The sequence below is a fragment of the Artemia franciscana genome, chromosome 6 (genome assembly GCF_032884065.1).
Source record: "Artemia franciscana chromosome 6, ASM3288406v1, whole genome shotgun sequence".
Lineage (NCBI taxonomy): Eukaryota > Metazoa > Arthropoda > Branchiopoda > Anostraca > Artemiidae > Artemia > Artemia franciscana.
The window spans coordinates 20808963-20824970 of record NC_088868.1 but is presented as its reverse complement, the minus strand read 5'-3'; the positions used below and the strand labels follow the sequence as shown (position 1 = coordinate 20824970).

General features: G+C 38.4%; 1 protein-coding gene across 4 annotated transcripts in view; it reads right to left on the bottom strand.

The window, feature by feature from the left end:
- The window catches only part of LOC136028176 (tyrosine-protein phosphatase non-receptor type 23-like), a 143682-nt gene that overhangs the window by 93225 nt on the left and 34449 nt on the right, over positions 1-16008 (bottom strand). For all 4 annotated transcript variants that reach the window (XM_065705872.1, XM_065705871.1, XM_065705874.1 and 1 more), the window contains exons 6-7: positions 8352-8486; positions 407-641 (exon numbers count right to left, since the gene is read on the bottom strand). In XM_065705872.1, coding sequence (XP_065561944.1) covers positions 407-641; positions 8352-8486 — 370 coding nt within the window. The remainder of the gene's footprint in view (positions 1-406; positions 642-8351; positions 8487-16008) is intronic.

Sequence of the window (16008 nt, the reverse complement as noted above, 5' to 3'; positions counted from 1 at the left end):
GTATAGGAAACTAACTATCCCTTGGCTTGAATAACAAGGAAAATATACTGGTTTGAACATCAAGAGAAGTGGCTGCAACCACGATATTCTTCATATACGGCATTTATTTTTGTTTTTTTCTTTTCCTCAGATAGTGGGATACTGGAACATCGTAGAGGGCTGTTTAATGACTAATTTTAGAGTTACAGTAAAAAGCAATTACTAAGTTTTCACGCCTGCCTTCCATAAGGCTTGATGTTTCATGTTTTAGGTACAATTAAGAGTAAAATTTGGCCTAAAAATTGCCTATAAACAGCATTGTCAAAACAGCAAAAGAACAATACAAATTACAAAAAAAAAAACTACAAATTCAGGGAGGTCGTGCACATGGGCCTAGCCTGGGTATGTGCTTTGAGTATACACTTACTGCGCAGGCGACCTAAAGATGGCAGTTGCTCTTCAATTTCATCAAGGGGCTGACTCAAAATCTTCAAATTGGCTATTTGAGCAGCTGAAGCCTTGTGGAGCAAGTCATTAGAAACAGAGGCTTTTTTGTGAGCATTCCTATATTTTTCCATTTCATGGCGAATTTCAGCCAAAACCATTGAGGGTGGTCTTTTTCCAATGGCTTTATGATAAGCTGCTTCTTTTTCTTCGTCTAACTGAAAGTATAAAAAATACATAATCAAAGATCTTGTAACACTAGAAACAAAGAAGACCGCATGTGACCACAGGCCACAAAATGTGGCCTACGATCATCAGGGTGAAGATAATTTCTTAAACCATATTGGCCAGCCATAACATAAAAGAAGAAAACGATCAAAAACTGGGCTTTTAAAGGCCAAACGAAAATACTTAAGAAAACACAGAAAGCGAATATTTCGAGAGAGCAACCGCCTAGTGAACAACTAACGAGTTGTTCGTTAGTATCCACCAATGGCAGTTTATATTTGTTTGGATTTTGTGTAAATCGCGGATATTGGCGAATAACTCAATTTACTGTTGTTAAGTTTTGATTTTAATTCTAATAGTTTTTGATTTTTCATTGAATTCTATTTATCTTTAATTTTTTGGCGTTTTTTTATTGGTTTTTTTAATTGGTTTTGTTGTACCTTCCGCGTTTGTTTTTTGGTTTTTGCTTTTGCCTGATTATATTATTTTGTTCGCACTGAAGAAGAAAGTCGGTTTTTTCTCTCGAAATATTCGTACCCTGTGTTTTCTTCAGTATTTTCGTTTGGCCTTTAAAACCCCATTTTTGATCGTTTTCTTCCTTTATATCATCAGGATTGGAGGGTAGGTTTAAAACCCAAACTTTTTTTCTGGGCGACACTGGAAGTATCCACGACCCCTCTTCCCCTAGCTCGTGTTCGATTCGACTTCCAGCCTTATCCTCTTTTATACCCGATGCAGAGCAATAAACTACAGGAATCAATCACTCAAAACAATCTTTCGCCCCAGCTACTTACGCGTGTTCCAGTTAACCCAACCCCTAAATCACTACTCGGTTCAGACCATCCCCAAACACCCCCTTACTCACATTCCTCCTAAAAACTCCCAAAAACCTCCTTACTCACATTCCATTCCTCTCGTGCGTCCAAGAAGTTACCGACTGGTTCCGGACTCCACCCGTTATTTGCCGAAACAAACCCAAACCCTCCTCTCTCAGACACTCTTCATCGTACTTCCCTCTCCCAGCATCATCTTTCTTTACCATTCCTCCCTATAAAGACCACTCCCAATTTGACTTCTTTCCGAGTTACCAGGTAACCTTTTCCCCATCCCTTGCACTTTATCTCCCCTGGCTACCTCGCCAGTGTAACTGGTCTGAGAGTTCTTACATGCAAAAATTATCCAAATTCCCCCTCAATATTCTGTCAACTTTTCATCTTCATACGTCTAGCCTTAATGTTACTAGTAACATAGTAGTAGTAGTGGTAGTAGGAAAAGCAGTAGCAAGAATAGTTTATATTTATTAGTAGTAACAGTACTAGCAGCAGTATTAATAGCAGCAGTAGCAGGTGCATTTTGCCTTTTGGTCAACTGAACATCCCACTCATGATGCCCCTGACGTTTCCTCTTGATGTGATAAGCCGGTCCAAAAACAATGCTGATACGCCCGTATCAGCAATCTCTATACACACAGTATGTTTTGATTTAGTTCAACTTTCCCCTCAACGTTCCCTCGTATATTTTTTCAATACCTCAGCCTCAGTAGTATTCGCTACAGAAGTATTATTTGTAGCGATAGTAGTGACAGAAGTAGTAGTACTTGTGAAAGCAGTAGAAGCAGCAGTATTTATAGTAGTAGAAGCGTGCAAATATTGCCTTTTTGGTCAATTGATCATCTCCCTTATCATTTCCTGAAAATACCAAAATTAATATACTCAGTCATTCCTGAGGTACACCCTTTTGACAACCCATATACACATAACATGTCATGATTTAGTTCAACATTCCCTTCAACATTCACTGAAAGACTTATCTTAACGCCCTCTGTATTTTGGCAAAGTAGAAGTCAAACATGAATACTTTTACAAACATTCCATAAAAACCTTTATATGGCCCCAGGGCATAACTTAAATCCCTTGCCCCAGGGCTCCAGGAGGTTGTACACCCAGAGACATTGTTATATGTTTTTTTTTGGAGTATCTTGAACAAAATTCTTATCGCTTAATTTTAATAAGATACGTTTGGTGAAAAAAGAGGTATTTGGGGGGAAAGGCTAGTTGACCTCCGTCACTGTCGACTCTAATAAGGAAACTAGAACTTTCAACCAAATGAGCCACCTCTAAAGTTTATACACCCATCCCTACCATGGGAACCTTAAATGCCCCGGGGTCATAACTTACAACCCTCACACTCAGGCCCTGGTAGTTTGTACCAACCCAAAAAGCCTTGTTATATGATCTTTGGACTATTTTGAATAAAAGGACTGTCTCAAAATTTTCATTGGATGCAATCTCGGGAAAACACGACGTGTTTGTGTGTTTGGGGGAGGGGGTAGCTGTGCTCTGATCACTTTGCCTCTTAAAAAGAGCACTAGAACTTATGATTAACAATCCAATGAGTCCCCTCGAAAGCACATACGCTTACCCTTTGTACAAGAGCCTTATATGCCTCCAAGGCACAACTTACAACCCTTGCCGTCAGACCTGTAGGGAGGGGGTGTCTTCCTTAAGATATAATTTCCAGACCCTTCAACAACATTAAACAAAATTGTTATCTCCGAATTTTGATAGGAAGAGTTGAGGGAAATGGTGAGCGTGGAGGGGGGGGGGCTGGTTGCTCTCAAATCACTTTGACTCTTAAAATGGCACAATAACTTCACATTTCAAATCAAATGGGTCCATATGAAGATTACACGACCACCAATTCCATAAAAATATTATATGCCCCAGAGCATGACTTACAACCCTATCCCCTGGGGATTGGGGGGTTGTGTCAGCCCTAAAGGCATTGCTATATTTTCTTTGGACTATTTTGAGCAAAATCACTATCGCACAATTTTAAACAGATTCGTTTGGTGAAGAGGTATAGCCGGGGGAGGGAGAAGCCAGCTGTCCTCCATCACTTTTGACTCTTAAAACAGAGTTAGAACTTCTAATTTTCAACCAAATGAGCCTCCTCTAAAGTCTATACAACCATCTCTTCTACAAAGCCTTGTTGCCATCTCTTCCATAAAGCTCTGGGGGTTTGTTTCAACTCCAAAAGCCTTGCTACATAATATTGGACTATTTTGAATAAAATGGTTATCTCAAAATTTCAATTAGATGCATCTAGGGACAATACGACGTGTGTGTGTGTGTGGGAGAGGGGTAGCTGTCCTCCGATCACTTTGACTCTTAAAAAGGGCACTAGAGCTTCTGATTACCAATCCAATGAGCCCCCTCCGAAGCTTATACGACCACACTTTCTATAGAAACCTTATACGCCCCCAGAGCACAACTTACAACCCTTGCCCTGAGGGATGGGGTTGTCATCCTCAAAGACATAATTTCTGGGCCTTTTAACTACTTTTAATAAAATGATTATCTCAAAATTTTGATTGGAAGCGTTTGGGGAAATGATGGGCGTGGTGGGGGGGATTTGCCCTCCGATCACTTTCGACTTATACAAAGGCCACTAGCCCTTTCAATTTCCAATCAAATGAGCCCTTTTTCGAGTTTCTACGACAACGCTTTCGATAAAAATCTTATATGCTCGAAGGGCATAACCTACAATCCTTGCCCTGAGGGCTGTGGGGCGGGGGGGGGGGGTTATTACCGTCAAAGACACAATTTCCGGACCTTTAAACTATGTCGAACAAAATGGCTATATCAAAATTTTGATCGGAGCTGTTTGAGGAAATGATGGCCGTGAGGAGGGAGGGGGGTATTTGCCCTCCAATCACTTTCGACTATCAAACAGAGCGCTAGCCCTCTAAATTTCCAATCAAATCAACCCTTTTTGAAGTTTCTACGAAAACGCTATCTATAAAACGCTTATATGCCCCCAGGGCATAACTTGCAACCCTTGCCCTAAGGGCTGTAGGGGGGGGGGGTGTAATCCCCGAAACAAAATTTATGGATCTTTAAACTACGTTGAGGAAAATGGCTATATCGGAATTTTTGATCGGAAGTGTTTGAGGAAATGACGGTCGGGAGGGAAGAAGGGGCATTTGCCCTCAGATCACATTCAACAAGAACTAAGAGCTCATATGGCACTTGTGACGAGGCAAGAAGAGCTAAGAGCCAAGAGCTCATATGGTATGAGCTCCAACAAAATTCTAAGAATCAATAGATTGATTTAAATGGAAAATCAGAGACTTAATGCCGGTCAGGATTTAAAATAAGAGCGATGTCCTTCTAAATACCAAAATAAATTAAGATCCGATCACCCACTCGTAAGTTGGAGCTTTAAAATTAGAGCTTTAAAGCATAAGATCCTTCTAAATATCAAATTTCATTAAGATCTGGTCACCCTTTCGTAAGTTACAAACACTTCAATTTTCAAAATTACCCCCCCCCCCAACTCCACCAAAGAGAGCAGATCCGGTTCGGTTATGTTATTCACGTACCTTAGACAGGTTTTTACTCTTCCCATCCAGTTTCATCCTGATCTCTCCGCTTTAAGTATTTTCTAAGATTTCTGGTCCCCCCAACTGCCCCCCCCCCCAATGACGCTGGATCCGGTTGAGATCTGAGTTACGAGGTCCTTCTAAATATGAAGTTTCATGAAGATCCCCCCCCAACTCCACCAAAGAGAGCAGATCCGGTTCGGTTATGTCATTCACGTACCTTAGACAGGTTTTTACTCTTCCCATCCAGTTTCATCCTGATCTCTCCGCTTTAAGTATTTTCTAAGATTTCTGGTCCCCCCAACTGCCCCCCCCCCCAATGACGCTGGATCCGGTTGAGATCTGAGTTACGAGGTCCTTCTAAATATGAAGTTTCATGAAGATCCGATCACTCCTTCGTAAGTTAAAAATATTTCATTTTTTCTAATTTTTCAGAATTAACCCCCTCCCCCCCATAGTGCGGATCCGCTCCAATTATGTAAATTACGTATCTAAGACTACTGCTTATTTTTCCCACCAAGTTTCATCCCGATCCCTCCAATCTAAGCGTTTTCCATGATTTTACGTTCCCCCACCGCAAACTCCCCCCAATGTTACCAGATCCGGTCGGGATTTAAAATAAGAGCTTTGAGACACGATATCCTTCTAAATATCAAATTTCATTGAGATCCGATCACCCGTTCGTAAGTTAAAAGTACCTCATTTTTTTCTAATTTTTAATAATTACCCCCCCCCCCCCCAACTACCCCAAAGAAAGTGGATCCGTTCCGGTTATGCCAATCATGTATCTAGGACTTGTGCTTATTTTTCCCACCAAGTTTCATCCCGATCCCTCCACTCTAAGTGTTTTCCAAGATTTTAGGTTTCCCCCTCCCAACTCCCCCCTCCAATGTCACCAGATCCGGTCGGGATTTAAAATAAGAGCTCTGAGACACGATATCCTTCTAAATATCAAATTTCATTGAGATCCGATCACCCGTTCGTAAGTTAAAAATATCTCATTTTTTCTGATTTTTCAGAATTAATCCCCCCCCCCATCTACCCAAAAGGGGGCGGATCCGTTCCGGTTATGTCAATCATGTATCTAGGACTTGTGTTTAAAATTCCCACCAGGTTTCATCCCGATCCCTCCACTCTAAGTATTTTCCAAGATTTTAGGTTTCCCCCTCCCAAATCCCCCCCAATGTCATCAGATCCGGTCGGGATTTAAAATAACAGCTCTGAGACACGATATGCTTCCAAACATCAAATTTCATTAAAATCTGATCAGCCGTTCGTAAGTTAAAAATACTTCAAATTTTAATTTTTTCAAATTAACGGGCCCCCACTCCCCCCCCCCCAGATGGTCAAATCGGGATAAAGACTATTTCTATTTTAATCTGGTCCGGTCCCTGATACGCCAGCCAAACTTCCTCGTCCTAGCTTACCTGGAAGTGCCTAAAGTAGCAAAACCAGGACCAACAGACCGACAGAATTTGCGATTGCTATATGTCACTTGGTTAATACCAAGTGCCATAAAAAGAGCACTATCCCTCTCAGTTTGCAATCGAATGAGTACTTTTGAAGTTTCTATGGCAAACATTATATGCCCCTAAGGCATAACTTACGACCCTTGCCCTGAGGGCTTTGGGGAGGTTGTCATCCAAAAAGACATAGTTTCCAGACCTTTCAACAATGTAGAACAAAATGGCTATCTCAAAATTTTGACCGGATGTGTTTGGGGAAATGGTGGGCCTGGGAGAGGAGTTAGTTGTCCTCAAATCACTTTCGACTATTAAAAAGCGCACTATCAATTTCAATTTCCAATCGAATGAGCCCTTTTCGAAGTTTCAACGGCAACTCCTTCTATACGAAGTGCCCTGGTCTAAAAAAAAAAACAAAAAAAAATAAATAAATAATACATTGTGCCAACAACGTTCTTTACTTAGGGTGCGCTAGTGCGCTGCCTATGACATTAGTAATTCCAGATGTCACCCGTCGTACTGGAAGCTAGGCTATATTACTAAGAAGGGAGGGCTGAACGATTTTGCTGGAGTACAACCAATCAACTTGACCCCAGTTTTCTCAAAAATGAACGAAGGTTTCTTAGGTAATTGGTTAAAGGCAGAGATTCTTGAACTTATTGACTTACAACAGTTTGGAAACCTGAAGGAGACATCTGCTTCACACTACCTTGTTAGTCTTCTTGACACCATTCTTAAAAACCTTGAAAATCCTGATACATGGTTGAATCTTTTAATAATTGATATTCAGAAAGCGGTCACCCTAATTGACCACAATATCCTTGTAATTAAACTGCTGATGGAGTTTCAAGTGAGTCCCTTTCCAGCGAAAATTATTGACTCCTTTTCAACAAATAACTCTCAAGTTCTTAAATATAAAAATGTTTGTTCCGATCCCCTTCCTATCTTTTGTGAGGTCCCCCAGGGAATCATAATGAGTCGAATTTTATTCCTTATAATGGTTAAAAGGTTCATGAATGACCACACAGAGCGATGGAAGTACGTGGACGACCTGTCTACACTTGAGGTTTGTCGACGAGATATTAAAAGCTCAATTATGCCATTACTTGACGATGTCACACAGGTTCTTTGTTGAAGATGAAAGTTAACGCTAATAAACCGTCAGTTATGACAGTTAATTCTTTTTAAAATCGCCCCCTTCTTTCACAAGCCCCATTCCTCCCAAAAATCTCTGCCACATGCATTAAACTACTTGGGGTAACAATTACTGCTGACTTGAAGTGGGATGCCCATGTTCAAAACATCCTCAAACAAGCTTCCCCTTCGGTTTCCCTTCTAAACTTTTGATAAAATTTTCTTGCTCCCCTAAGGATCTTCTCCAACTTTATTGTTCTTTTATTCGGTCAATCCTGGAGTTTGCTTGTCCAGTTTGGCGTTTCGATCTTTTACAGAGCATATTTAAAAGATTAAAAATGTCCAAAAATGAGCACTTGAAAGAATCATAAATGGTGAAGGGAAGGTTCCATATCATTATCTACTAGGTGAGTTCAAGCTCACCACTTTGGCCGAGAGAAGGAGCCTCCTGTACCTTCGTTTCAGTACGAAGACCCTATATGTTAATCGATTACGTTCCATCATCCCCGAATCCTACCTTCTCGCCCGCAACAAACTGTCCCGTATAAAATCCCAAAAAGACCCCAAACTGACGTTGAAGTTTACGTTGTTGAAGTTTAACTAACTATGCATCAACAACAAAATAAAGAAAAAGGAAAGAAACCAGAAGGGAGGTTATAAGGGGTTCAGAAATCTTTCAATACAGTAAGTCATTCAAAATGCTACAGAAAACGAATTACCTTCAAAAGCTCGTCACAATACGAGAGCGTATCTTCAACTTTCTTGGTTTGGTCGGTTAATTCAACCATTAAGCGATTCATCACGCCGATGGCATCGGCTTTCACAGAAAAAGCAGCGCAACGTTCGATAAGCTCCTAAAAAACAAAATAAATAGCTTGATGCAATTCGTTACATTCAAAGAACAGTAATCAAGAGCTACGAAGCGCGTAAGTTCAAAATCCCAGCTACGAATCCTACAATCTAGCATTTTCAACACTGACTTCGTCCGCCACTCTTGGAGTCAGTGAGTATATTTTTCACTTTAGATTAACTTTAAATGAACAAGTTTTTTCAACTGAAAGTAAAGAGCAACATTAGAACCTAAAACAAACAGATATTATTCCATATAAGAGGGAGGATACCTTCTCCTCAATATTTCGTTCTTAAGGTTAAACTTTTTTAGTATTTTAAAAAATCTAATTACTCCAATTTAACGACCCTTGTTTTTCAGGAGTCGTTCTTAAAGAATTGGGAGATAAAGTCAAGCTTTAGCGTAGAGATCAAGGTATTGAGGGGGTGGTGTCCTCCCTCATATACGGAATAACTTCTGTCCGATTTAAGCAACTTAAACATAAACTTTATTCATATCGAATAGTCAATATATGCATCTTTTTAATATCCCCACAAAAGGGTCCATGGCCAGTATACGTAGGGAAAAACATCACAGTCATATCTATTAGGATTCATAATACAAGACAAGGGAAATAAACACGGAAAGAAAAAAATAACAAAAAACAAAAACTGAAAAATGCAAATAGTTCTATCAAACCTTTTTTTACGCTCAATTGAAGTGGCAAACATATATTACTTATATATATATATATATATATATATATATATATATATATATATATATATATATATATATATATATATATATATATATATATGTATATATATATATATATATATATATATATATACATATATATACATATATATATATACATATATATATATATATATATATATATATATATATATATATATATATATATATATATATATATATATATATATATATATATATATATATATATATATATATATATATATATATATATATATATATATATGTATAAGAAGAATAAGAAGAAAAATTGACGCAAATGACTTTTCATTAATCTTTTCATTCACCCAGATGGAGTGGCAATCTCTGATATTCTTCGGCAGGGATTCCAAACCCTACTACATGCGTAAAATCAGACTTCATGTTTGGAGTTCTAAACACAAATCAATTTCAAAGATACGAATTCCATGAAGATTTACACTAACTCAGGATGTAACAATTTCGAAAAACAAGAGGCAAATTGACCATGAAGATATTTATAAATAAAAATAGCACAAGATAGGAAATACTATGGACGGAACCTTGGGAGATAATTTGTTGACATACTATTCGCTTCTGAAACTAACTGACGGGCCTTTTCATGAAGAAGAGAAAGTGGTTTTAATAGGGATGGGAAAGTACTCATCCAAACAATAGAGCAGTAATTTATGTACGGCTGTATGAGAGAATTATAAAGAAGCTTTAAAATAAATCCAGGAAAAATACACCTTAGCTTACTTATCATACCTAAGATTCTTGACACTTTTAGCCAGATAAGGTTAATATGGTTCTTAAATGAAAATGATTCTCATCGACAAGGAGACCTAAAAACCTAACAAACCTATTTTGTGATCTAAAAATAATACCTTTAGAACTTGGAATAAAATTCAAACCAGGATATTGCAAGCAAATTCTGGAAAATAACAAAAATTGAGACTTGGAAACATTACGAGCGAGACAATTCGCTTCAAACCACTCATAAGCTCTGTCCATCAATATTTGAAAATTTATTGCCAAATTATTTTGACCCCGCTCGGCACAAACAAGCGCACTATTATCAGCAAATGCAAATAAATCAACATTTTGTTCAATATATATTGAATTAGGATATGCAACTCATCTGGGTGACATATATTGCAACAAATGGACCTTGGAGAATCTCTTATAAGTCATTGGCATATATAATGTAAAGCAAAGGACCAAGGCTAGACCCTTGTGGAATTCCAAAGCCTACTTCCGCCTTAATATCAGACACCGGATCAAAAGGAATAAACCGGCCATGTAGATAAGATTGTAACCATTCTAATGCTTCTCCCCGAACACCAAAATGCGAAAATTTTGCAAGAAGAATATCATGGGACAAACTGTCAAAAGCTTTTCTCACATCCAAAAAAAATTGCCGTTGGCGTTTTCTTCAAGTCTAAAGCGTAATTCACAAAATTGAGAAGGCCAATACAAGCCTGTTCGTCAGAATTCTTTGAACGAAATCCAAATTGGTGCTCATGAACAAGAGCCAAGAGCTCATATGACGAGGTCGGAAGAACCAAGAGCCAAGAGCTCATATGGCACTTGTGACGAGGTAGGAACCTAAAATTAGACTCGGTACTAGATTTATCGATCTTGCTATTCTTTGTTTATTGGCAATTATTACAAAGAAAAACTTGCAAATACAATAATAATAATAATAATAATTTATTTACAACCCACAAAATACATAAAACTGTGGGTAAACACACAAAAAAGGAAAAAAAAGAAAAAAACATAATAACACAAATAACATAACAACATACAACATAAATGAATTACCTTAATTCAAAAAATGGCCAAAGAGGGTCCAAAATACCAATCATTTGCTGAGTTCTAAGAGATAAATCTGTAAATAATTGTTTCAGTCGCGAGGGCGCATCAACGATGTCAAATTTAGAAACGACTGTATGATTCCGATACCACCGAGGCAGACGCAGCAAATACTTGCAATACTGAAAATATCCTGAGTGTATTTTCTTTGTATCCTTCTTGCGAAGGAGGAAAGCAAAACCAGAAAAATAAAAAAAACAGCAGGGGCACAAAAACTAGAATAAAGACGGCATAGTCCTTTTCGGTTATACCGACCACAATTTGGTGAAATTTTTCCGTACCAACCCGCATACTTTTCAGCACGCTGGACGTAATAGCGGAGCAAGTAGATGAAAGTGACGTGGAAAAAGTGAGACACAACCATTTAATACTTGCTGAACACGGTATAGTTGAAGAACCCAAGCAAAGAGGTGATGCTGGAGGAGGACTCCCAAAACACAAAACTCACATTTGGAGGGATTAACTGAAAGGCCTACTGCGGATAGTGCGCCTGAAAACCGGTCAAAGTTGGTAATTAGACTATGTTTTGTCCGGCTAAGAAGCAGAGCATCATCAGCATATGCAACGTGACTAATGCCTATGGTGAGCTTGAATGCAGCCAATACCTTTTCTAAAACCAAGCTGGAAGGGCGTAAAATTGCACTTGGAGTTAATGGCTGGTAGCAGTACATATTCAAATAGCTTACTAACAAAACAAGACACAGTGATATGACAGTAATTACAGCAAGCACTGAGGTCACTACCCCTCTTAACTATGGGAGATATACAACCGGACAAAAAACTATTTAGCACAATGAACTGTGCCAAACACATCTGAAACAATAACTGCAAATGATTCAGTAGTTCAGGACAATCATAAGCAAAAAATTGAAGCAAAGACCATCACTATCGAGAAACTCAGACTTATTTACTTGCTTAAGAGCTTGGAGTGTAACACCAGATTCCACCGATAACACTTGAGATTGGTTGATAGGAATTGTGTGAATTGAGTAAACAAGTTTTGTACAAGGATTTTGGAGGTTAACATTAAATGAAAGCAAAATATTTTTTTATAATGAGAAATGAGGTCACGCAGCCGAAGAGACGAATTAATTGGAGCTGAACGCTTTACAACTCCTCCGAAGAGAGCGGATCCAGTCTGATTATGTCAATCACGTATCTAGGACTAGTGCTTATTCTTCCCACAAAGCTTCATCCCGATCTCTCCACTCTAAGCGTGTCCCAAGATTTAAGGTTTCCCCCTCCAACTCCCCCCATATCACTGGATCCGGTCTAAATTTAAAATAAGAACTCTGAGGCCCGAGGTCCTTCTGAATATAAAATTTCATTAAGATCCGATCACCCATTTGTAAGATAAAAATACCACATTTTTTCCAACTTTTCCTGTCCCTCCAGCCCCCCAGATGGTTGAATCGGGGAACGACTGTTATCAAGTCAATTTGTACAGGTCCCTGACACGCATACCAATTTTCATTGTCCTAGCACGTCCAGAAGCACTGAACTCGCCAAAGCTCTGGAAATCCCCCTCCCAACTCCCCAAAGAGAGCGGATCCAATCACGTATCTAGAACTTGTGCTTATTCTTCCCATCAAGTTTCATCCCAACCTCTCCACTCTAAGTGTTTTCTGAGATTTTCATTTTCCCTTCCACCCCCCTGTGTCCACGGATCCAATTCGAACCGAAAATGGAGCATCTGAGACATGAGATCTTTCTATATATAAACTTTCATCAAGATACGATCACCCATTCGTAAGATAAACATACCTCAATTTTCATGATTTCCCATCCCTCCAGCCCCCCCCCCCTCCAAGATGGTCGAATCGGGGAAATGACTGTTATCAAGTCAATTTATGCAGGCCTCCGACACGCCTACCAATTTTCATCTTCCTAGCAACCCCACTCCTCCCAACTCCCCCAAAGAGAGCGGATCCAGTCCGATTATGTCAATCACGTATCTAGGACTTGTGCTTATTCTTCCCACCAAGTTTCATCCGATCTCTCCAATCTAAGCGTTTTCCTAGCGTCCGCTTCGAGTATTTTATCTTACAGATTAAACAAATCATAATTCTAGACTACAATTCAACCGCATAAAAAAGAAGTAACGAGTCAACTGAAGCGAAAGTAAAACCAAACTAATTTTTAAATTTTCAAGTATTTTTCTAGTTGGAATTAAAAATATCACTAACACACAATAAATACTTTTGCAGTTACATAACTTGAGGAAACGCTAGGATAAGGGATGGGGCTTGTCGGATAAACACACTTCTTTGGTGAAATTAGGCTAAGTGTCTGATCACAGTTCGTGACAGAAAAACGTTTGGAAACACGCGTAATATGTATTCCTTTAACTTTTCTTAGAGTTCACCTACTAATCTTCTGCGTCTATTTCAAGTATTGTCTAAATATCCATATTGTGTACCTTGTGGTAGCGGAATGGATAAAACCGCGCCCGGAATCAGCCGGGACTGGGGTTCAATCGTCGGTGTCGCAAGGAAATTCTGTCACAAGAACTTTATCGTGCGCTTCAAATATTTCTTGCAGATTAAACGAATCATCATTCTGGACTAGAATTACACCTCATAAAATGACGTATGAAGTTTTCAGGAATTATTCTAGTTTCAATTGACAAATCAAAATTTTTGTTAAAACCCTAAAAAAATTACTACCTTTTATACAACTATACTTCCATGCTTTTTGTAATGTTAAAAATCCTATTTTGATCTTCGTAAGCACATTTTATACAACTATATCTACATGCTTTTTGGAATATTAAAAATCCTATTTTGATCTTCGTATGAAAGATGATTTGCTTCTACAATGTTGAACAAAAAATGTAGAAACTCGTGGACGATGACGATTTTCGAAAAACTTAGACTTTTATGAACCTCAAGTTTGTCTCAGAGACTACTTCACCATCTCCATCCTCAATCCAAGTTGCTGTAATGTTCTGATGTGTGTAGTGATGTTAAATAAAACCCTGAAATCACTTCCTAAATTCGAACAGAAATTAAAAGTTTCCAACCCTTCTCCAACGTCCCCTTTATCTCCTTAGTCATCCGATCAAAATATGAGATAGCTATTTTGCTCAGCATAATTGAAAGGTCAAATAACCATGCCTCTGGGGGTGGCATCACCCCCAATAGCCCCCGAGGAAACAGCTGTGTGCTATGAAGTTTGACCATTTCTGTCTATAGTATTTGTTATTGGGAAGTAAACAGACATTTTTCGGGGACGGGGGTGGGAATTTTCCACGGTGACAATTTTCCGTGGGGATGGAAGTTTCCGGGGATGACCTTTCAAGGAGAAATATTAAATGGGGAAATTTGTCAAAATTTCAGCACGATTTTTATTTGTCTTACTTTGTCTTTGCCGACTCAAATTTACTTGTGATGTTCTGGGGAAATTGTTAAAGGGAAATTTTCAAAAAGGTTGGAAGGGTTTGGGGGATTTTTCCCTTGGGTGGATTCTCCACTGGAGAAATCATCCACAGAGGAATTTTCTACGGCAGAAGTTCTTCAAGGAGGTGATTTTCCACGGAGAGGGATTTCCAGAATGATTTGAAAAAGATAGAAATTAAATGAAAAAAGTCTTTTTTCATTTTCATTTTCTTTTACTTAGTATTGATTTTTTTTTTTTCATTTAATTTATATATTTTTTTTCAAATCATGCAGGAAATCCATCTCCGTGGAAAAGTTTTCTAGAATCATATTACACGAAACTTAAAAAGTTTCTTATTACGCGTGTTTCCTAACAGTTTTCTGTCAGGAACTCCGATCAGACACATCCTAATTTTATCAATTACACTAATTAAATTAACTATTTTTATTATTCCACCGGGAAAAATGTCAAGTTTCGCCGAACGTTAGTTGACGTTGGTAGCTATTTTTGTCGACACTAGCATCAGTTCCCACTCTTAAAAGTTACCTATTCCAATTTGTTTGAGGTCAAACCACATTTTTACCAGACTATTATTTTTACTTTAATTTTTTCTATTTCTATTTTTACTTTTACCACATCATAGTAGACTGTTATTTTCACTTTGGAGAAAAAAGGACAGTGCGTTGATCTGACAAGCCCCATCAATTATCCTTAGCGTTTCGTTTGACATAAAAGACGCCAAAGATAAGCACAAATATTTGCTTGAAACGGTCTGGGTTAGTGTTTGTATAAGTTTGACCTGTCAACCCTAGAAAATGCAGGATTACTGAGGATAAGTGACGTCATGAGTGAACAAACTTCAATCTTTTCAAAAATGATAAAAAACATGTGGAATTACGGGCAGACTACAAAACGAGACAGTAACTGTTAAATATGACACACCTTCCGGGTTTTTTTAATAAGCCATGTTTACAGAGCGCACGCGTGATTAATGTTGTTCATCTAGTTGCCGATTGTATTTTAAGTGACAAACTACTGCACAAGTATTTGTTGTTATTTTACGAATTACACCCAGGGAGCTTAATATTAAGCGGATATATCGGATAAGGAATGCTCGAGCTCACTGAGAGAGTTAGTGCTATACTTAAATTAGTGATGACTTCGTGGGCCTCTACAGTCACTTTCCTCTCAATAGTCAGCTTCTTGGGCCTTTAAACCCTACATGACGCCATTCGAAGTCCAGTTTCTCAGTTTGTCAGGAAATATTTGGTCAGAATTACATGAATTACAATCAGAATAATGTTTCCAACTTCGCTCCACAAATGTCGTATTTCTAGCTTGAATATTCAGGCTGTTACTCAGTGTAATGAAATTCACACAAAATTGATTTTATATTTAAAGATAGATATAGTGTATTTTCTTTGCAGGGCTTTACCAACCTTTCCAAAGATCCTCCAAAAGAGATAGATGAGTCATTGCCAAAATATTTACCTGCTTCAGCTCTTTCTTTTCCCTTAAGTGCCCTAGGGCCATTGCCTGTCTATCCATAGCTC